This window comes from Carettochelys insculpta, chromosome 26 (assembly GCF_033958435.1).
Source record: "Carettochelys insculpta isolate YL-2023 chromosome 26, ASM3395843v1, whole genome shotgun sequence".
NCBI classification, from domain to species: Eukaryota; Metazoa; Chordata; order Testudines; family Carettochelyidae; genus Carettochelys; species Carettochelys insculpta.
Genome location: NC_134162.1, coordinates 5,981,393 through 6,002,950, shown reverse-complemented (window position 1 = coordinate 6,002,950; position 21,558 = coordinate 5,981,393). Strand labels below are relative to the sequence as shown.

General features: G+C 58.5%; 2 protein-coding genes across 2 annotated transcripts in view; one reads left to right on the top strand and one right to left on the bottom strand.

Moving 5' to 3' along the window:
* The window catches only part of MICAL1 (microtubule associated monooxygenase, calponin and LIM domain containing 1), a 42,795-nt gene extending 41,022 nt beyond the window's left edge, over positions 1–1,773 (top strand). The window contains exon 25 of the mRNA XM_074977875.1: positions 469–1,773. Within this exon, the coding sequence (XP_074833976.1) occupies positions 469–632 (164 nt within the window). The 3' untranslated portion in view covers positions 633–1,773. The remainder of the gene's footprint in view (positions 1–468) is intronic.
* On the bottom strand, positions 1,343–21,496 carry SMPD2 (sphingomyelin phosphodiesterase 2). The gene is made up of 11 exons (XM_074977876.1): positions 21,376–21,496; positions 15,032–15,205; positions 12,968–13,064; positions 12,764–12,840; positions 7,079–7,172; positions 6,885–6,974; positions 6,060–6,142; positions 5,711–5,843; positions 5,357–5,461; positions 3,960–4,110; positions 1,343–2,979 (listed from the first exon to the last, which is right to left on the bottom strand). Exons 2-11 carry the CDS (start codon positions 15,079–15,081, stop codon positions 2,636–2,638), a joined length of 1,224 nt encoding a protein of 407 aa, XP_074833977.1. The 5' UTR covers positions 15,082–15,205; positions 21,376–21,496; the 3' UTR covers positions 1,343–2,635.
* Positions 21,497–21,558: the final 62 nt, after the last annotated feature.

Below are 21,558 nucleotides of genomic sequence, written 5' to 3'. Positions count from 1 at the left end.
CACACCTGCAGCTGGTTCAGGGTTGCCAACGTTCCCCCTCCTGTGGGGTGAGCTGACCCTCACTCTCCTCTCAGCTGTGATCCTCCAGTGAGGGGAAACTGAGGCGACTGTCGTGCCCCGGGGGGGGCGGCGGGGGGAGCTGGGAGTAGGACCCTGGTGCCCTGGCTCGGAGCACCGCCTCCTACGCCCTCACTGGGGAGCAAGCGTCGCCTCAGCTTGCAGGTGATTCGCTTTCGGGAGCCGCTCGGATGAGCGGGGCAGTTCCACTCCATTTTCTGCCACAGCCTGACGGGGTCTCCTGCTGCCCTCTGCTCCAGCATCGCCGCAGGGCAGGAGACGGGGCGGGGGTGCGCAGGGGCCGGACTGCCCTGCTGTGACCTGCCCCATGCAGCTCCCCTAACGGTGGCTGTGCGAGGCACCAGGCTGCAGCAGGCTGCCGGGCACCCACCCTCTGCTCCGCCCCTGCAGAGACGCTGAAGATGCCCCAGGACCTGAGGGAGGAGAAGGCAATCCTGGCCCAGCTGCTGGAGGTGGTGAACAAGCGCAACGCCCTGATCCACGTGCTGGAGGAGATGCGCCTCAGCGAGCTGAGCGAGGCTCTGCCAGCGACAGGGTGTGGATGGGCTGCCTGATCCCTGCCCCGTGCCAGCCCGGCTCCTTGGCCGGATAGGACATGAAGGGACGCAACTGCCTGTAGTACCGGTGCCTGGAGAGGCTGTGCGGCCTCTCCCCAGCTGCCTGCGGGCCGGGTAACGGGGTCTGCACAGAGCAGCATACTCCTGAAACTGTAACTACTGCCAACGCCTCCCTATCAGGGCTCTGCTGCCTGGCCCAGCAGCCCCCTCGCCCGTGCTCTGCCGCCACACGAGGACAGGCCCAGTTTCCTCTCGCTGGAGCGTGGCTCCCTAGGTAGATGGGAGCAGCATCGGCTGAACCACAGCGACTGACTGGGGCCTCGTCCTCTGCACTGGGCTCGGACCGTGTCGGAGATGCCCAAGGTAGTTGGTGCCTTAACCCCGGGCTGCCAGGAGGGGCAACGTGCCAAAGGTGTTTACTCCAGCTGCCTGGTCAGGGGTATGTTTCACTATCCCCCGCCCAGTGAAGAGACAGCGTTGGCATTCGCACTTTAGCTGCACGGTTCAGCTACTCAGGGCAGGAGCTCTTTGGTTCCTCCTCAGGGAGCTGCTGGGTTCCCTTCAGCTCAGTCCTGCTAGAAACTGCTCCTGGCGTGTCCACCCAGACGCGGGTGGGGCCCATCCAGTGACAGAGCTCTGCAGGTGGCACCAGGGCTGGGCAGCCTGAGTCCAGGGGCTGTGTGCGTGGCCTGCCAGACCTTTTCACCGCTGCCCACGTGCAGGGCTGCTGGCGTCCGCTGGCTCCCGCTCGCGCTGGGTTTTTTTCTCACCTCTGTTGCTAAAGGGACCTGCCCGTGAAGCCAGCAGGCGAGGCGAGGCAGGAGCTGAGTGCACAATGCTGACTGTCAGCCACGTGCTCCCTCGGCCTCCAGTCATCCGTGCGCCCTGCAGGTCCTCGGTAGGCAAGCACCACCGGGACAGTCTCGCGGCCCCCTGAGAGGAAGGTGGCCCACTCATGCAGCCCCCTCCCTAGTCTCCATCAAAGGTCTACACGCTGCTGGTCCCTCTCGGTAACGACCATGGAACTCCTGTGTGGCCTATGCTACCTTGCAGCCCTGTTGGTCCCAGGGCGGCGGCGAGAGCCAGCTGCTGAGCTCTGCGAAGCTCAGAAATCGGGCCAGTAAAAGTTTTTACCTCACCCCCCTTGTTGCGCCTCTAGCAGCGGGTGCCTTCGTCGTCCTTGGAAACAGCCAGGGCTCGGTGCAGCCCTCTGGGAGGCTCACAGGAGCAAGCGGCGAAGGCTGAAGCGTGGGAATGGAAGGTGAGGGGGGGGAGGGAGGTAAACAGCACAGACGCTGGCGCTACTCGCGGGAGAACTGTGGCTAGCCAGGGCTGCTCCTGTAACGCCAGCGTTGCTGCATCCCCTGGGAGACGTCAGCACCGGCTCCTTGAGGCTCTGCCTTAGGGCCACCTCTGTAGACAGAGCTGCCCCCTGGGCTCCTCTTACTCCTGCCTAGTCACAGGGTGCGGGGGCCATGGCGGACACCCCCAAGCGAGCTTCAGCTGGCCTAGTTTGGGCCACGGAGCAGCGGATCTGGAGTGGTTTACACCGGCCCAGACCGCGGGGTAAGTTCTCCTGTGTCAGGGCTCCTGTATCTGCCCCAGCGCAGGTGTGGTCACCGCTGTCCGAGCCAGCCAGGGGTTAGTCTGGCTGATCCCCAGAGGGGACCAGCAGACTCTGTCCTAGGGTGATGCCCCAGGATCGTAGTTTGGGCGTTCTCCCCGGCTAACCCCCCCCCCGACACCCGCACTCGCTGCGTGAAAAGCATCCGCTGCCCCGAACACGCTAATCTGCTTGGCCAGGTTTATTTCACCCTCCAGGCCGTTCTGTAAAACCTGCTGGCATCAGTCAGCTACCAAATGCCATGCGTTTAAAAACCAAGTTAGCCATAAAAAAAGTGTGTGGAGTGATCAAATGCCAAGGAACCCGCCTGCTCTCCAGCATGGCAGGCCCCACCTCCGCTGGGAGCGTCCTGGTCCCTCACCACCCCTCCGCAGTCTTACATGGAGCTGAGCTTGTCCTGCAAGGCCTGGAGCACCAGCTGCATCTGGTCCTCTGTCCCCTGCAGCATCCTCACCTCGATGGTGTGGAAGACGTAGAGCACCGTGGCGACCAGCAGCACCACCGTGGCCAGCAGGCTCAGCAGGGAGAAGGAGAACTTGGGGAAGGGCTGCTGGGAGTCCCAGCTGGCCAGCGAGCTCAGGCCCATGGCCACCTGCAGGAGCAGCAGCAGCAGGGCCAGGATGGCCATGCGGCCGTTGGAGTAGCGCTGGCGCTCGGCTGCATGCAGCCCCACTCGGACCTCCGTCCGGGCCTCGTTCACCACGTCCACCAGCTCCGGCTCTGCGAGAGACAGCGGGGGCTCAGCTGCAGCCGGGGGCGGCTCCTCCCAGCCCCAGCCTCCCAAAGGAGCTCCCAACATCTGGCTCCCTGGTGACAGCAGCGGCGTACCCAAGGTACTTGAGAATTAAAAGCGCAGCTGCTCTCGCCTCCGGATACGTGAGCACAACCTAGATGTGACGGGCGCGTGCTTTTACTGCAGCCCTTTTGCAGAGGGACGCCGCTGGTACTTAAGTACATCCCAACACCAGGCGGCTGCACTTGGACTCCAGCGACTTTTGGGGCACTTTCCCCAGCTCTGGTGCTAAGGCCATGGGGGCAGCTGCTGCAGCCCTGTACAGGCAGGGAGTGGGGTTAATTTGCACGGCGTTTTTGCAGGCTGCTGGGTGGCCACGTGCAGTGAGAACGGTCCCTGGCATACCCCGATTTGGTGCAGAGCAGCACCCGGGCATGGCGTGCGGCATGCTGAGTCTTCTAGCCCGGTGCTAGCGCAAGCCGAGAGGTGATGCGCAAGGGGGCCACGTGTGCCCCAGCCCTGAGTCGCACAGCCCCGCACTCGTGAGCGCTGGGCTGCTTTGCGTGAGCCACCTCCCCTGCAGCTTTCTGGCACTGTTCTCAGGCGGCATCGCTCCAGCGCGGGGAGGGACTGTGCCTGTGGCACTCCTGCGGGTGGAGGCAGAGGGCGGGGCCTGGGCAGAGCAGGGGCAGGAGGGGGCACTTTGCCAGGACCCCCCTCTAGACTCCCAGCACCGTCAGCCCCGCCGGGCGGGAGGCGGATGAGCTGTGGGCGCCAACTCGACCGTTGCCTGGGCTGTGCACTCGCCGGTTTCCGAGGGCCTCCGTCCAGGGGGGCGGATGCAGCCACGGCCAGCGTGTGCCGGGGGCTGGAGGTACGCGCTGCCGCACACCAGGCCCTGGGTTGCTGTCCGTGCTGCCCCCCCCGCCACCCCCGTTGCTGAGGTCCGAGTGGCTCAGGCACTCACCGACTGCGCCGGCGCCCTGGGCCTCCTCGCGTCGCTTCACGCACAGCGTCGCCATCACGGCTTCGTGGTCCGAGTAGGGAATGCTGTGGCCAGGGGCGGTGCCCGTGGTGGTCACGAGGTTGTCGCACTTCACGGCAAAGCGGGACAGCCCCTGGGGAAGGGGAGATGCCGGGCGATGGGACACGGTTCCTCCCACGGCCTCTCCCTGCGGTGGCCGGAATGCGGCTGGCCTGGGGGGTGTTTATTGGCAATACCTCCCTGCCCTCCAAAGGGCTGAATGAACCAAGCCCTGCCCCGTCCTTACAGACAGCAGGGCAGGAGCTGGGGTTGTCACTACAGCCTTCCTGCATCCCCTGCTCAGCTCGGAGGCCCCCCGCGGCAAGGGCTGGGGGTTCTGCCGAAGGGACTTCAAGACCGGGGTTAGCAAGCTTGCTGCGGCAGAGCGCGGAAATTGGACCTTTTCCCCTCTAAGTACCGTCCGAGTGCCGGGGATGCTCTTTAAAGTGGCTTATAGTCCTCCTGACAACAGTGTCCTTAATAAAGATGCTGGGGAGCTCTCCCGTTTGGGTCCTTACATCTCTTCAGCCGGCCGGGGTTTTGAAATGTCAAAACACGTCCCGGATTTTAATACAGGTTGAACTGCTCTGAGCCTGGATTCCCTGGTCCAGCAAGAGATGGACCATGGATGCTGCTGAACCAGGGAGCCCCAGCCACAGAGGCTGGGAACAGAGCCACCACTGGCCCCAAGCAGGGAGCTGCTGCCGCCCCAGCCAGGGAGCCCCAGAAGCCAGAGCTGCAGAGCCCTGGTGGTGGGAGGCACAGAGCCACCCCCAGCCCCTCCAAGGAGCCCCAGCAGCCAGCGATCCCCCTGTGGCTCCCGTGCCACTCCTGGCATACGTGCTGGGGGTTGCCAGCCCCTGCGCTCTATAACATCGGCAGCTGGGTTGTCCAGGGCACAGAACACCAAAGCGGGCTTTAGGAGACCTAGCATCTATTCCCAGCAGTACCACTGGCCTGTTCAGCGAGATGGGGAAATGGACGCTGTGTGCCTCAGCTTCCCCATCTGTAAAATGGGGAGCTTGTGACTGACCTCTGTGGTGACAATGCTTTGGGGCCCATGGATGAAAAGCGCCGCGCACAGGAACGTGGGGATGGGGACAGCAGAACACCACCGTGCTCAACCAATGCAAAGCAGCACTGTGAGCCTACGGGCCTGATGCTCGGGAGCACGTGAGGCACGGAGCTGCCCTGGTAAGGCTGCAGCAGCCCGGACAAGGGCCTGGAGAGCACAGCGTGAGAAGCCAGCTGGTGGCAGATGGGCTGGGCCAGGCCCGGACGGGCTCTTGCCCAACTCGCAGGGCCGTGCCCATCTCCGCCCTCGGCCGCGCCGCACGCACCTTGTAGAGAATGTAGTCGATGCGGATGCCCAGCGGGAAGGGCTGCAGCTCCATCTTGGATGTAAAGCAGTTGGCGGGCACCAGTGTGCAGCCGTCCTCGCAGCCCTGGGAGCCAAAGCAAGGTCAGTCCATGTCCCTGCAGCTGGCGCAGCCCCTCGGAGGGGGCGGGGAGGCGAGCCTGCGTCCTGCTGAGAGCTCAGGGCCTGCAGCCCGGCTGCTGGCTGGGGGGGAGGCACCGGGAGAGCAGACTGGGGAGGGAGCTGGGGCCACTCAGGACGCAAAGGAGGGGCAGCGTCTGCTCATCTCCCCGCCCCGGGGCTGCCCGCTGGCCAGGCCCTCTGGGGAAGCGCTCACCTCGAACCTCTCCGTGTCGGCAAAGGAGTCCCGCAGCCCCGTCCAGCTGCGCAGCAGCCGGATCCCCACATCCCCGGGGTGCATGTTCAAGTCCCCCGCGAGCAGCACCACGTCCGCGCCCTTCGAGGTGTGCCTGAGGGGACGGGGCAGCGTCACTCGCGGGAAGTGGGGGGCAGAGCGAGCTAGCCCCCCTCCCGCCATCGCACGCCCCACAGCGCCTGCTGCTGGGAGACGAGGGCGGCTTGGCCACCGGACGCGGCCGGGCTGGAGCCGTTCCGAGCTCCCCCCGCTAGGGCGCCAGCGCTCCCCGTCTGCCCCGTCTGCCCTGCGGCGTCTCTGCTTTACTCACTGTATGAACTGAGCCAGCTCCCAGGCCTGCACCACTCGATGGGGTAAGTAAGCGTCTTTCTCCCGGCAGTACTCCGCGTGGAGCTGGGCGGGGGAGAACACTCGCAATGAGTCTAGACACGCAGCAGGAACCTAGCCCTTGTCCACCCCTCCGCCCACATCACAGGGGCTCCGGGCGACCTGCCTTAGATGTCTCCAGGCAAGGAGAGGCAGGCCAGGGGCCAGGATGGAGAACAAGCAGACTGAATCCAGCCCTGCTTCATCATTACCAACTGCTGGTTAGTGTCAGCTCCGGCACGCTGAGCCCCTTCGGGGGGTGTGTGCTCCTGAGCAGTATTCCTGGTAAGCCGAGTGCTTGGCTGCGATTGGCAGAGCGCCCACAGCCGGCAGAATGTATTGCTGCTGGTGGTGCACATCGGCACATGTCTCGGGGGACGGAAAAAATTATTCTGCGCATCGGAAAAAATTCATGGGCGCCTTGGTTCTGCGTTCCCAGCTGTCCTTCCAGCCCCATGTCCTACCAGCGATGGCCAGGAGATGGCGCACAGCGTGGTTGTGTGAGGCAGGGGGGTGAATGGCAGAGCGGGAGGGGGAATTGAGGGGGCTAAAGGGACCCAAGCTGGGGTGAGGACAGTGAGATGGAGCAACAAGCGATGAGGAACCCCCTCCTGCTGGGGAGACGCGTCCGTCTGCCGAAGGAACCAGCGAGAAACCCCACAGCTTGGGACATCTCCGGCAGACTGCACGATGTTCTGCCAATGCCGCCCCGGCTCCCTCAGCTCCAGGCGCCTTGGCCCTCGCCCGCCCGCCCTGCGGCGAGACTCACGTGGGTCACGTAGACGTGGAAGTTAACCCCGCGGATCTTGATGGTGAGCAGCCCCACGGCCTTGCCGCAGAACCAGTCCCCGTGCTGGAGCTGCCGGGAGAGCGAGAAGGCCGGTTACCATCCGAGCATGGCTGCCACAGGCACCCCCTCAGCCCCCCGCCTGCGATGCTGGCACGAGCGGCTCCTGCACTCACCATGTAGGGGTAACCGTTGAGGGAGTATTGGTACAGGAAGGTGTCCAGGATCGGGTATCTGGAGAACACGCAGAGCCCACTGCCGATCACCCCGCTACAAAACACAAACAGGCACCATCATCAGCTGGCTCTCAGCCCTCCCCGGCCTGGTGGGGCCACCAGCTGGGGCTCCCGAGCAAACCGCCTTGCGGGAAGACATGGGGTGAGTAGTTACAGCTGGGTTCTAGGCCTGGCTGTGGGAGGGGCGTGGGGCTGGGGTTGTAAAGCAAGGGGTCAGCACCCCCCCCAGCCAGATTGAACTCCATCAGCTAGAAAATGTCACTGCGCTCCTATGTGACGCACAGATCCGGTGGCATATCACCTTTAACCATTGTTGGGTGTCCAGGCTGTACAAGCCCCCCTGAAAAGCAAAATACAAGGAGGTGGGAGAAAAAAAATGGTCTCCTTAACATCTGAGGCTAGGCCAAGACACAATGGGCTTAAATTGCAGTATGGGCAGTTTAGGTTGGACATAAGGACAAACTTCCTGGCAGGGTGGCTGAACCCTGCAATCAATTGCCTAGGGAGATAATGGCCTCTACATCACTAGAGATATTTAACAGCAGGTTAGATGAACATCTGTCAGAGGTGGTTGGATGGTGCTTGGCCTGGCCGTGAGGGCTGGGGAGGGGACTTGAGGCCCTCTCGGGGTCCCTTCCAGTGCTCATGTTCTATGACTAAGAAAAATCACAAAAAGAGCCATTGCTCAAAGAAACGCAGTCTAATTTTGACCAAAATGGGCAGCAAACGTCTAATTGATAACGCAACTGTACATTCAACCTAGCACACACTTACACCGGGCGGTCTATTTTATGCCTGGTCCTGTGCTTTTTTGGCACGCAGTTGAAGTGGTTGTATGATAGTATGAACCTGTGCATACCCTGAAACACAACATAATATTTGTCCTTATTCCTGGCAAGGCCTGAGCTGAGAAGCGTTAGTTGCTATTTTTTGAGTATTGTCTGCTGGCCAGCGATGGCTGCAACTGAGGTTAAAGCTGCGCACACGCCCATGAAATACTTCCGGGCTATGTTTTGCTCCCTAGGCTAAGACTGGGCTTACACCGCGTATGACAACACAACCGACTGCCAAGCACAGGAGATTAAAGGGCAGCACCAAAGCGAAACTGACCACGGTGCCGTGCGATGGGATGTGGGTGTCATGCGTTGAATGGCACTGGGCAATATCGACGCTGAGTGGCACAGAAAAGCGGGGCTGTCAACACCCTGGCGGAACCCGACACGTCTGATGCTTCGGTCACTGGCCATGCGCTGAGCAGACAGCCGACCACGGGGGCGACAGACTCCACAACCGTAGAAATGGGGCAGGGAATCACTGGAGATGGCCAGCCCTGGGGCGCCTCCGTGAACAAGGATGTTCCTCCAGAAGAGGAACAGCGGCACACCTCAGAGAAAGCTGCCGCCGGCCATGAAGCACTAGAAGATACGAAGCCAGCAAATGGGGGAAAAAAAGGACCCAGTCACCACCGGCTCATGCACGCACATTACCCAAGGAAAAAGCTGCTCAAAGACCGTTGGAGACTGGGCCAGCATGGGGCATGGTCACCTAACCAGGTAATGAGTTACTCTGGGCCTAACACACCCTCCTTTAGGGCTTGTACGCCTCCGGGCAGATCGACCCAGGCCAGAGATCGAGTTCCAGTGTCTAGTAAAGAGCCACAAAAATTGGTCTGTCCAGGGAGGCAGTTGATCCTGGTACTCCTCGCGCAAGGGAGGGCGATGGGAGAAACGCTCCTGTTGCCCTTCCGTGGAGCAGACAGTCACGCAAGTCGATTTCTGATACGTCGATGCTAGCTAGGCAACTGCCATCGCTAGAATGGCGTATCCGAAATCGACGTTCAGGCCTAGCGTAGACCTGGCCTTAGTGACCGTGCACACTGATTGGGCAGACGGGGCCAACGCTTGCCTATTTAAGCCTGGCAGACACAGCAGCAAGGTAGAGGAGCTGCTTGTCCAGTCCTCCCTTCATGCCTGCTCCACTCCAGCCCTCGTCCCTGCCTGCCTCTGACTCCTGACCATGGCTCTGGTTCTGCCCTTTGGTTTTGCCCAAACCACTGGGCCAGACTTCTGCTGTGACCAGCCATTCACGCTGCCTACTCCTCAGCATGGGACAGCTGCACTTCCGGTCTGGGCGACCTACGTGGCGGAGTTCTTCCAAGTGCCGACGGATTGCACAGCAGCAGCCATGCTACGAAACGCCCAGAGCAGCGGTCCCCGTAAGCTGAGCGCTGAGGAGAGAGTCAGGTGGGTGGCTATGGCGGGTGCACAGCTGCACATGCCCTCAGTGCACAGAAAATTTATTTCATGCCGGGCTGGAAAAAATGAGAGGGGATCCCTGCTGCAGTCTGAGCCGTTTGAGGGGAGGCGTCCGGCGTGCTCACGTGAATGATGCTGAGTTGGGTTATGTAACGGTACCAGATGCCAGACTCCCAAAGGAGGAGAAGCCAGACATTATACCATGTTCTGTACCAAAGGGTGGTGGGAAGATGATGAGCTAGTCAGAGACTAACTCCAACCTTGCCAAGTTTCTCCTCCCTGAGCAGAGGGTGAGCTGTGAGGGTCACCTGGTCCTGAAGTGAGCCCTGCCCACAGGTGGGTTTCCTGGCACTCAAGGCAGCTGGCGAGGCAGCGGACTCAGGGATGTGCTTGCCATCTGCTCATGCAAAGTAAATACCAAGAGTCAACAGTGTGCTGCTGTGGAGGTTGGCTTCGGACGTGGAAATGCAGGACCGAGCTCTACTCTGTTTGCGAGGCGGCCGAATCCACCTTCGTACGGGGCTTGGCCTGAAGAAGAGGTCCGTGAGCATGGCTGCGTGCCTGAGGCTGCCAGGCAGACACTGTCTCTCTACTTCAGCCTTCAGTGGCATGGGAGAAAAGAGGGCTGCTGCGAGGAGGCGTGTGGTGCCATTTGTGCAGCCCCTAGCAGCTGGGGTGTGGCAGCAGGGGGCGTGCCAGACTGCCTCTCTCATCCCCACCTCAGCCCCGGGCTCAGAGCTCTGTGGCATGCACTGAATCTGCTTGTTCTCAATTTCCTCCCCCGGTCTTGGGTGTGAGGCCAGGATCTGCGCTGCTGGTGTCCGGTCTGCACTCTGAGGTCAGTGCGCCTGGCGTTCACCGAGCTGGGGGCTCAAAGGGGCGACTGTGGCAAGAACCGAGCATGTCCGTTCTCTGCAGGGGATTTTATATATATATTTTCTTGCCAATGGTAAATGTCATCATTTAAAGCTTGTCACGGTGCTGGCACTGTGGGAGTCCTGACCCATAGAGGAGTTATGTGCAGGGCACAAAGTTCGTGCAGGTTACGATACTGCTGCCTTTACTTCTGTGCAGCCGGCGTGTGGCAGCTGTGGGCCAGGAAGCGCGTGCTGAAGGCAGAGGTACTCCCAGCAGGAGCGAGGCTGTTGCTAGCAGTAGCTGTCTTCAGAGCAGGGCCGTCAGTCAACAACCTCCACTCTCTGGCCACCCAGCCGTACAGAAGTAAGGGCAACATAAGTCTGGTTTTTACCACCCTTACTTCTGCAGTGCTGCTGGCGGGGCGCTGCTGGCAGAGCTGGGCACCCACTCACCATTACGCCCACCGCTCTCCAGCAGCACAGACGTAAGGGTGGCGCAACACCCTGACCCTGCTCAAATAACCTTGTGGTCCCCCCCTGCTACTCCCTTGTGGGGGAGGACCCCCAACTTGAGGCCCCTCCCTGTGCACTCTGTCAGTGGTGGCAGTTCACAGGAGGACATCCAATTTCATGGTCTGTGAGGTACTTTGCACAGCTGGGACCTGGCTAACAGTGCGTGGCCTGCGGCCCCATTTACCTCGTCTTAGCCGCCCAGGGCTACCCCCTCAAAGCCAAAGTTAGGCAGCGAGGGGGCCTCCCCTGTGCCTGGGGCGAGGCAGGATGGTACTGAGGGCTGTGGAGTTATGCTGAGGGTGCGGCTGGGCCAAGAGAAAGGTGGGAACTTGGGCGCTAGGGTGTGATGCTCAGACAGTGCTGCCTGGCAAGGAGCAGAGCTTGGCTGAGGGAACAGCCTGGTGTGTGATGCTTTGCTTTATTTGCTGGGGAGCCAAGAGGGTACTGTTGTGGCCCTATAGCTCAGGAGCTGAGTACCAGGCCTGGGGCAGCAGCTATCCGGGTTCAAGTCCTGAAGGTGGCTGATTAGAGTGCCTATGAGTTTTCTTCTTGAAGTGAGTCCCTAGGAGCTAAATCTTAGTTAGGCCAAAGGAAGGGCCCAGTGTGAGACTTGGCCACTGGCTATGTGGTTTTTGAACCTGGTGTCTCCCTGAATGCAGAGAGTTAGAGGGAGAGCTCCTTAGTTTGCCTGCCTGAAGCTGCTCCACTGTAGCTAAGTATGAGTTCCGGAGAGAGTAGTACTAAGCTCCCTTGGCAGTCAGCTGGTTGTGCTGCTCACCTTACATGTGGGAGACCTGAGTTCAAGTCCTCCCTCTGTGTGTTAAGAAAGGACTTGACAAAGGGGTCTCCCTCCCTGGTGACTGTGCTGAGAGGCTGAGTGCTTGCTGCTGGTACTTGCAGTTTAAATTGTCCCCCCCGCCCCCCCCCCCCCCCCCCCCAGTGGGGTGAGGAGGGGGAGATTCCCCTGGCTCCAATGTGGCAGAGCCTCACAAGGCAAGCTAAGTGGCTTGACTATAGGCAGCTTTAATGCCTAAGTAGTGTGCTGAAGAAGTGACTCCTCTAAGTTCCAAGCATGGAGTTTGGCAACTGGTACTTGAAGAACTGACTGTGTAGATTTCAGTGCTAGTCACAGTTACAACTAATGCCCATTTTGGGGCATTTTCTATTTGCAGCAATTTCACAGGTACCTGGAAGTCACACTCACAATTATTTTTTTGTGTCTAAGCTTGAGTGGTGCTATGTGCTGCCTTGTTGTGCCTGCCCCACCCACAAACCTGGAAAGCAGCAGGGAGGGAGGTGTCAGCAAAGAATCCAGACCAGGTCCCTCATGACACAGCCCCTGCTCTGCCTTCGAGGGGAAAAGGCCACACACCGGCCCTTGTCCCGAGGGTGGGGACAGCTTGGAGCAGGCTTCAGGGCTGACATCCCAGCAGCAGACTGGGTGCTTCCTCCCCGCACGCTTCGCAGGCCACTGCGTACCTGAGGCCTTGAACTGCAGCCATCTCTGGGGTGGAATGTGGCAACCGTTAAACCGCGCACCCCAGCAGTGTGCAGGAGCTGGAGGTGAGCCCTGTGTCCCACCCAAAGAGCAGGTGCAGAATGTAACTGACCAGCGTCCCCAGGGAATAGCCCTGTGTACAGAAAAAAGGCCCCAGCACAGCACCCCCGAGCACCACATTCAGGTACTGACTCCGAAGAGCACTTTATGCTGTCTCCCAGGTTTACCCTAGAGCGGACATAAGCCCAAGGTCAGCATGGCCTGGATCCAGCCTGCAGAAGGCAGGGGGAGCCCTGGGGGGAAGATCAAGGCAAACTGCTGGCTGGATCTAGCTCAAGGGCTCTGCCCAGAAGTGGGAAGAAGCTACTCTGTATACACCCTGCCTCCAGGCCTCCCCTGCATCCCGCCTCCCGCCCAGACCACTCTTGCAACACCAAGGGCTGCCAGTACCCTTTGTATGCCCCAATAACCAGCGCCCGGGGAGTCCGCCAGCACTGCTTACCTTTTGAAGTAGTGGGAGTTGGGGTAGCGGGCAGCCAGCTTCTGTTTCAGCTCACCATAGTCGCTCTCGCTCCACACCTGGGGACGCGGGAGAGAGGCTGAGAATGGCTGGAACTCGAGTCATGGAAGAGAAGCCAGCCCAGTCCAGGCTGCCTGCCCTCCCCACCTTCAGCTCCCTGCCAGTTCCCGGCCCTCAACCCCTCACCTCCTGCAAGAGCGCCAGATCAAAGCCCTCCTGGCTCAGCGTGTCGCCAATCAGTCCGATGCGCTCCTGCCGTCGCTTGCTCAAGTAGCGGATTGCCCTGGGGGGAGACAGCAGAGGTGGCGACAGGCATCCCAGACAGAGGCTCTGCCCTCGACCAGCCTGAGCAGTCACAGGGCAAGGTGTGGTGGGAGGGGTGCCCCTGTGCTGGGAGAGCCCTGAACGGCCAGGGTCACCCCTCCGCACACCAGCTCCCTGGAGCCCTACCCACAGCCCTGTGCGGCTCGAGGCAGGGCTGCAAGAGGGACAGGCAGTTTCCTCTTTCAGGAGAGGCTCTCCCAGGGCTGGCCTGGGGGTGAGAGGAGCAGGCAAGGTGGCAGCCCTGGGTCTCCCCTTCCAGCATGTACCAGGACATGGGGGAGGCTCAGCTGTGCAGGGGACCCTAAAAGCACTTTCTGCCCCCATTAACAAAACAGCCAGGCCCGGGGCTGCCCACCGCATCCCCACCAGGAGCGGGTTTGAAATCGGACCAGGCAGTGGCCTCAGACATGAGGAAGGAGCAGGGAGGAGGGGTGGAGCGGATTTTAGTTGCATTGGGCTTCCCGGCCCGGGTGCACCTCGTGATTCCAGCAGGCCGTGCTGCAGCTGTGAGGGTGAGGCAGGCAGGCCGGCCTGGGTCATGAGAGATGCTTTGCACGTGTGTGCATGGGAACGGGGAGCAGCGTGTACCCCTACACAGAAGCTGACCCAGATCCCTCACCCGTCCCCAACCCGCAGTACACACCGTCCGCCTGCAGGCGAGAGATGCCACTGCCTGAGATGGGGCAGGCTGGGCTCAGGAGGCTGGCACAGAGCCCACCACAGCACCAAGGTTGGGAGGCAAAGCTCTGTGGATGGGTGGGACAGGGGGCCTTGCTCCAGGGAAGCAGCTTGTTGTAAGTGGACAGGGGAGAAGGGACCAAGTGGGAGCAGGGCAGAGATCCCTCCCACCTGCAGGGTGCCTCGGACAGAGCTGCAGCTAAGCCCAGGGCGGTGGGTTAACCAAGGCCCTGCGCTGCCCCTGGCAATGAGGGATGTGGGGGGCAGTGTCATGACACTTCACACCCATCCCAAGGGCCTGCTTGTGAAGAGCAGGTGCTGGGTCCGGTTCCAGGCCCCTCCTGCTCGGGCAGAGAAGTGAGACTGAAAAGACGGGTTTGGAATGGTGGAAGACTGGGGCTCTTCAGCGTAGAAAAGAGGAGACTAAGGGGGGATAGGACAGGTGCGGAAAAAGCAAACAAGGAAAAGCGATTTACTTGTTCCCCCTCACGAAATAGCTGGGGGACACCCAATGGAATTAATGGGCAGCAGGTTTAAAACTAACCAAAGGAAGTTTTTCTTCACACACCGCATGGTTGGCCTGTGGAGCTCCTTGCCAGAGGCGGCTGTGAGACCAGGACTTTAACAGGGTGCAAAAAAGATCTAGATAAATTCATGGCGATAGGTCCCTCAATGGCTGTTAGCCAGGAAGGGTAGGAACGGTGGCCCTGGCCCCTGTCTGTCTGAAGCTGGGAATGGGCGACGGGGGAGGGATCACTTGGTGATTCCCTGTTCTGTTCACTCCCTCTGAGGCACCGGGCACTGGCCTCTCTCTGAAGACAGGAGACTGGGCTAGAGGGACCTTTGGTCTGACCCAGTGTGGGCGTTCCCATGTTCTTGCAATCCGGCAAAGGGCAGGGTAGGGGCTTAGATGGCTGGATGGGCTCGTGCATAATAGACTACCACCCTGCCAGCATCTTCCTTTCTAGGAGCCGCACACGCTTTCCAGCTACAGCCCAGCTGGGAGGGGTAGGGACTGCAGGAGAATTGAGGCATGCAGAGGTATTAAGCCAGCAGTGGGGCTTCTGGCTCTCTATCCATGAGCGGGAATAGCCAGGACCATGCAGAGAGAGACCACCTCCGCGATGGCACCTCATCCCCATGCCAAGTACGTCCAGGCCCTCCCTGGGCAAAACGGCTCCCCCCGCCTGGGATAGCCAACTTTGAACTCTGCTCCCCGAACCAAAGAGTCAACAAACTGCGACTCACCAGCAATTGAGGTCAAAGACACGCAGCTGCAGCAGCGGGTCCGTCTCCATCGCAGGGGTTGGAAAGCCCGGGGAATCCGGCTCTGAGGCTGACGCCAGCCAGAAGCGATTGGAGCTGGTTTGAATCAGGGTCTCCCCTTGGTCCCAAACGCGTGCAGGTTCCCTGGCTGTGGAGCTGAGTAAGGAGAGAGGGGTCAGGCTTTGCCAGGCGAGAGGGATTACAGTTGCAAGAGTGTAGCTAAGACAGCTGCGCAGCAGCAGGTTAGCCGGAGAGGACGAGGGGGTGGAGCGTCCACTGGAACTAACTCAGCATGCACACCTGCATCAACAAGGGCGGTAGATGCATCTCACGGCCGAGTTCCAGAGGCGGCATATGGCAGGTGATAGCAGGAGGGGAAAGTACAGAACTACAGCTTGCAGCTCAGAGGCGATCAGGAATTAAAGGGACATGCACAGGTGAGACCAGGCGCATTCACACACTAAACCCACTCGGATGTGCAACACAAATTCCAGCTGAGGCAGGGGAAGGGATAAACCTCCTCCCCACCTGCGGCTGCCCCCCAAACAGCCTGGGGAGCCAGGCAGTGAAACTGACCGGGTTGCTAAGTGAAACTGACCAGCCAGCTTTTTATCTGCCAGGCAGAGAGAATCAACCAACCATTTGTTCTGGATTTTTATGGGATGTTTAAACCGCTTCCTCTTTTAATCTCCCCAGAGGCGATTTGTAACATAGGAGAGAACTGTACTTTTTTCCCCAGGCCGTACGAATTTAATTGTACATGGTACACTTACCGGGGCATGTCTTTGCTGCAATGCAAGACTCATGTAACAGCTGCAGCAGGCTCCAAGCAGCTCATTTGGGCTTGCAGAGCTACACATCACAGTGTAGGGTACACCAACTGGCCAGGGTCTGCTAGCTCAGGTGGGAGGCGCTTGGATCATGCGGCTAAAGATTGCAGTGTTCAGATTTGGGCTTGGGCTGGAGCCTGGGCTTTGGGACCCTATGAGGGAGGTTTACCCAATCTTTAGGTGCCTCAAGTTGCAGACAGGCATAAACACCCCCCACCCCACCAACATTAACTGGTGCCTACCAGTGTTCCCTGTAAGATGAGCACCTGGGCAGCCAACCGAGAGACTCATGTGCCGCCCAGCCGATTGGCAGAGCACTCACAGCCAACAGCATATTTCTATTGGTGGTGCACATCGGCACATGCCTCAGTACAACAAAATTTATTCTGCACACAGATGTTAAAAATTGGAGGCAACCCTGGTGCCTACTCCCTTTCACCTCACTCCTCAATTCCTCCTCTTCCTCATCTACACCTCTGTCACCACCAGGCCATCTCAGCACAACCGGTACCTCTCAGATCCCCCCGGACATTCAGGTCAGATGTTTAGCCAGCGCATCACGCAGCAGCCTGCTTGCTTAGGTGAGCATGGTGGAGGCAAATCATTACATTTGTGCTCTGCAAGTCGGGGCATCAGTTTCAATTTATAAACCCTGTGACCTGAGCCCGAGTTTATTTGTCTTCGGAGCGTACTGCCACTCTCATCTGCTCAGCCAAACTAGACAGTGCTAGCTAAAAAGCCACCTTACTTTCCATTCCCCGTTGCTCCCCAGGTAGGGGCAGATTGATTTCTGCCCATGGAATACCACAGATCATTGAGACAATACCGAGGCATGTGTACAGCACATATAAGCGCAAAGCCTTCAGTTAATGCAATGAAATTTGCACATTTAAATACTGGCCAGGCAGGAAACGAAGCGTCACCGTGCGCACCGTCACATTAATTCACTCAGTACTGGACACACTGTAAGCATGAAGGGGAACACATTCCAAGCCGAAGTAGCCATGCAAATTCCGGGATACAAACAAGGAAGTGGCATTAATGACATGCTGAAATCCACGCACGCGCTTTCATTTCCGGAACACACTGTGTTTACATTTGCAAGCCCTATTGTGTATTAACGCAGGCATTTGCATGTATCTTCCTTAATTATCCCACCCGGGGGCTGATGGGGCTGCGTAACCGCATGTTGTACAATTGCAAGTCTTTCACTCAATTAGCTGCCGACACCCGCCTTTCCCCCAGTGTTGTGCAACCGTGGAGGGAGTAGGATCCTGCTACATCAGTCACAGCACATACCCTTATCGTGCATGTGCAAGGCTAACCTTTCAATTGCTGGTAGTGTCATAATTGGAGACTAATAATAATCAAGCTCACATTATTCCTCCTTTAAGAGGAGCTGGAGTTTAAACAGTCTGAAGTGGCGTTACAGAACAGACCTGTGTCTTTAGCCTCGACTACCGCCACCATGGTGTTGTGCTACCATGTGAAACAGCTTGGATGCTCCTCCCCACAACCGGCTGCGTTTCAGCACCAGTTTGTGGAATGCTTTGTCTAGCTGAGCGTTGGCGACAGCTGTCCTGAGATCACTTTCTTTATAACTCTTCTGCCCATCCACTTCCTCAAAGCATTTTCAGAGCATTTTTTGGGTTTTAAAAAGAATCCTTTGGGTTGGAAATTTTTTGGCACTCAGCCTACCGAATTTTCAAAGACGGTTGGAAGACCACATGGTATCAGTAGGCTGGAACAAACCTATGGCCATTTGGACCATCACTGGTCAGGATGGTCTTCTTTGAAGCATATATCTGCCACTAACTGACACGATATCCCTCATGGCACGAACCTGTCCACACTGACTGCAAAATCGTACGTAGTACTCTGGTAGTTAACACAATGTAGTTTTCTAAAGTAGACAAGCCCCTAGATGGACATAACTTTTCCTAACCAAAAGGACAGGCTGTCTCCCCCTGTAGATAAAGAGATTCTACAGAAATGAGTAATTCTGGCACAGATCACCCTTACCAGCTTGTTACCATGTTTTACTGTACCTTAGAGCCAAGGGAGCTATCCCTGATGGACACCACTCGCTGGGAACATAGTCCCTGTGATGGTCGGTGACTCAGTTAACTATCCCAACCCTATTTCCTTGCGTTTACAAATCAAAACTGTTGACAGAACAGCGTGGGTCACTCATTTGCACACTGAGTTGCTTTGCAAGTCACCACTTGGAGTCTGGGACTGGTCATCTAAGTCACAACCTGTCTTGACTGGGTCACAAATGTTTTCGGCAAGAGATCGCCACCCGGTCCAGGATGGATTTTGGGGCAATTCAGCCTTCGTGCTAACTAGGGCAAACATTTAAATGAACACCTACTGGTCTTCCTACACACAGACGAAGAATTATGACACAGTAGAACCTCGGAGGGACAAACCCCTCGGGAACGGAAGCTGTTTGCAACTCTGACCAATGTATTACAGGGGTTCTTTCGAAAATTTCAACCTGAACCTTGACTTCCTGCAGCTATGCTGCTTTTCCTGCTTTTTAGTAGTTCATGCCCAGGTGGTGCATGGGGAAGAGTACAGGTGCTGCACGCACCCCCACCCCCCCGCCAGCATCGTCCCCTCTTACTGTCAGAGCAGTGCCACTTCCAATGCGTGCGGGGAGGGCCTCCTCCAGAGCGCAGCAGCCTGGGAGCAGTGCAAGTTTCCAAGCTCCTGTGCCGTGTGGCTCCAAGGTGGGGAAGGGGGGACTGTCCCACACGCACCAGAAGGGGTGTGTGCGGGCAGAGCAGGGGCAGGAGGAGGCGTGGTGTGGATGGGAAAGAGGTGTGGCATGGGCAGAGCATGATGGGACGGGGCAGAGAATGGGCAGGGACAGGGTGAAGCTTGGGTGGGGCAGGGGCACGGGGCCGGTCCCCTTCCGAGAATTCCCGCACCCTTCAATAGCATTAATCCTCACGAATGCTCCCGGCTCCTGGGGAACAGGCAGGTGCTGCGCTTCTACGATGCCAACAGGGGCGGGTACAAACCGGGTCCCACACACAGAGCTTTCCAGAGGGGGCAACAAGTCACTATGACCCCCCAAACACACTCACACCCACACCCGCAGCGATTGTGCAGCGAACTGCAAGCGCTACAGCGAGACACCGGCTGTGGGCGCAGCAGGTTGGGGGGTCAGGGAAGAAGGGGAGCTGAGCCCCCACCATACAGACCCGTCCGCCATGGGCACAGCTTCCAAAGCAACACACAAAGGAAGCACAAGTTTATGTTTACCACAATGCTCTACTGCAGTTTCTTAAACTATGTTCTGCGCAGCACTGGTGTTCTGTAAACAACTCGCAGGCGTGCTGCAGGCATGCGGGAAAAGACGCTGATGGTCTCTATTTTCTGTTATTAAAACCAGACAATGTTATTTCTCCATCGCTTCGTTTTGCTGCATATGTTCCTGTTTGGCTGGTTGATTTTTTTTTTTTTTGGCCTGATGACAATTTTTTTCTCAAGAACATTTTCATAGATGTTCTGCATAAAAAACATTAGCGTTTGGTGTTCTTAACCCTGCTCTGATGCATTCGTGCATCTGTGTCCCCCTCTCTTTGCTGTTGCCTGTGTATTTCGGTTCCCAAAGGAGAAGGCTGATTGGCTGGTGAGTTTGTAACTCTCCTGGAGTTTGTCACAGTGAGGTTCTACTGGGTAAGACAAGAACATCCTCACCAAAAATCAAGGCCCTATTGTGCAGGGTGCTGTACATATTCCACATAAGAGACAGCTTATAAACTATGTACCTACACAGCTTACAATGCAAATTGAGGAAGGGTGGGAGAAAGGAAACAGTCTCATTTAACAGAGGCTAGCTGAGACATTGAGAGATTAAATGACTTGCCCAAGGTCATATGAGAAGCCTGTGGCACAACTGGGAACAATGCAAACCTCCTGAATTCCAGTCTTTTTACCTAACCAACCTTTCTCCTCATGCCTTCTGGGTCACACTTATTTAAAATGAGGACTTTTCTTAACAAGGAGGCATATGTTTGCATTCCTATCTGCTCCACTGTGTCACACATTATAAATGTTATCATATTAAAATGAGAACGAGGGCGTTGCTGTGGTTACTGCCCGGCTGTCACATACAGGGTCATGCACATCATAGACAGGATAGAAAACAGCTGAAAATAACTTCTTTTAAAAAAGTCACGTGAAGACAGTTAACCCTGTGAATGAGGGAAGTTCAGAGCTGCAGCGGAATTATAGAGAGAGCTGGAATTATATGTCGGATCTGTGCCGAGTTTGGTGTCCAGGTAATGAACAGTGTAAGCAATTACAAGTCATAAGCTTCTACAAGGATTATACTGGGTAAAAGGGCTTTCCAGGGGTTTAATGGGAACCCATCCGTCTGTGGTGAGCTGGGCTCCTTTAAAGCTGCCACAATTAAGTTCAGTGGAAATACGCAACTGCCAAAAGTCAGCAGGACAGGAAGAGTCTAGAAACATCCCACGTCCGGTCTGCAGCAAGGTTGGGGACCAGCCTAACAGTGAGGCCCGTGATTTCTTTGTTAAAACCAAGACAGTTAAATTGGTCCCAAGCTTAGCCTGGTTCTGGGGGTATGAAGGCACCTTCTTCAGGCAGTGCTTCTAAAAAGCACATTTAGACGCTACTAGATTTACCTGGAGTTGCCTGGGTCTGGGTACAGCCCAGGGCACGACAGGGCTGGTGCTCCCCAAGCCTGGCCTGGGGCTGGCGAGGGGCTACAACAGCCACCTACCAGCACTCCCCAGCCCAGGGTGGCAGGAGTGGCCATCGAGCAGCAGCTGCTCCTTGGGGCAGGCCAGGGTGGCAGGTACCATGCTGCAGGCCAGAGGCTGCTCCCTGGGGCTGGGGCGCTTGCCACCCGCTGTGGTCATATCTCTGACCCTCCCTGCTCTCACACCCCTCCTTTTCTGTTGGATGGGAAACAGCCCGTCACCCTGGTACTACCAAACCCCGGCCTTGCTTGGAGCCTAACTTACAGCCCAAACCTCGCGGAGGTGAGCTGTGCGCCCCTCACTGACCCGCCTCTCTAACACCTGGCCTAGCAGGGGCAGAACTTCCCCGGCACTGGCATTTTGGCACCCCTTCAACTGCATGAATCCCCCTTAATGCGCACGGCTGCCGGCGAACGGGCGGGGGCTGCGCTCCCCCGATGCCAACAGGGGCGGGTGCAAACCGGGTCCCACACGCAGGGCCGTCCGGAGGGGGCAACAAGTCACTCTTACCCCCCACCCCCACCCGCAGCGATTTGCAAGCGCAGCAGCGAGTCACCGGCCGGGGCGCAGCAGGCTGGGGGGCAGGGGGGGAGAAGGGGAGCTGAGCCCCCGCCATACAGACCCCCCCCGCCGCCGCCGCCGCGGGCGCAGCTTGCAAAGGAAGCACGCGCACCTGGGCCCGGGCACAGCCCTGCCCGCCCCGGGGCACGTGGGTGCCGGTCCCTCCCCCGAGGGCTGGGCGCTGGGGGTGTCTCACCTTCTGCCGGGGGCACGCGCCAGCTCCCCGGGCTGAGCCAGCTGCAGCCGCCGGACGGTGCGCGCAGGGCCTGCTGGGGCTTGGAGTCCCTCCCGGCGGCCGCCGCCTGCTGCTGCGCGGGGCGCCGCCGATCCCACGGGGCGGCGCGGCGGGCGGGGCGCGGGAACTACAAGTCCCAGGGGG

Coding starts and splice junctions, on each gene's coding strand:
- SMPD2 (XM_074977876.1), bottom strand. CDS start 15,081: ATGGAGACGGACCCGCTGCTGCAGCTGCGTGTCTTTGACCTCAATTGC. Junction 5,844..6,059: donor GAGCTGGCTCAGTTCATACA/GTGAGTAAAGCA, acceptor CCGTCCCCTCAG/GCACACCTCGAAGGGCGCGG. Junction 2,980..3,959: donor CCAGGGCGCCGGCGCAGTCG/GTGAGTGCCTGA, acceptor TGTCTCTCGCAG/AGCCGGAGCTGGTGGACGTG.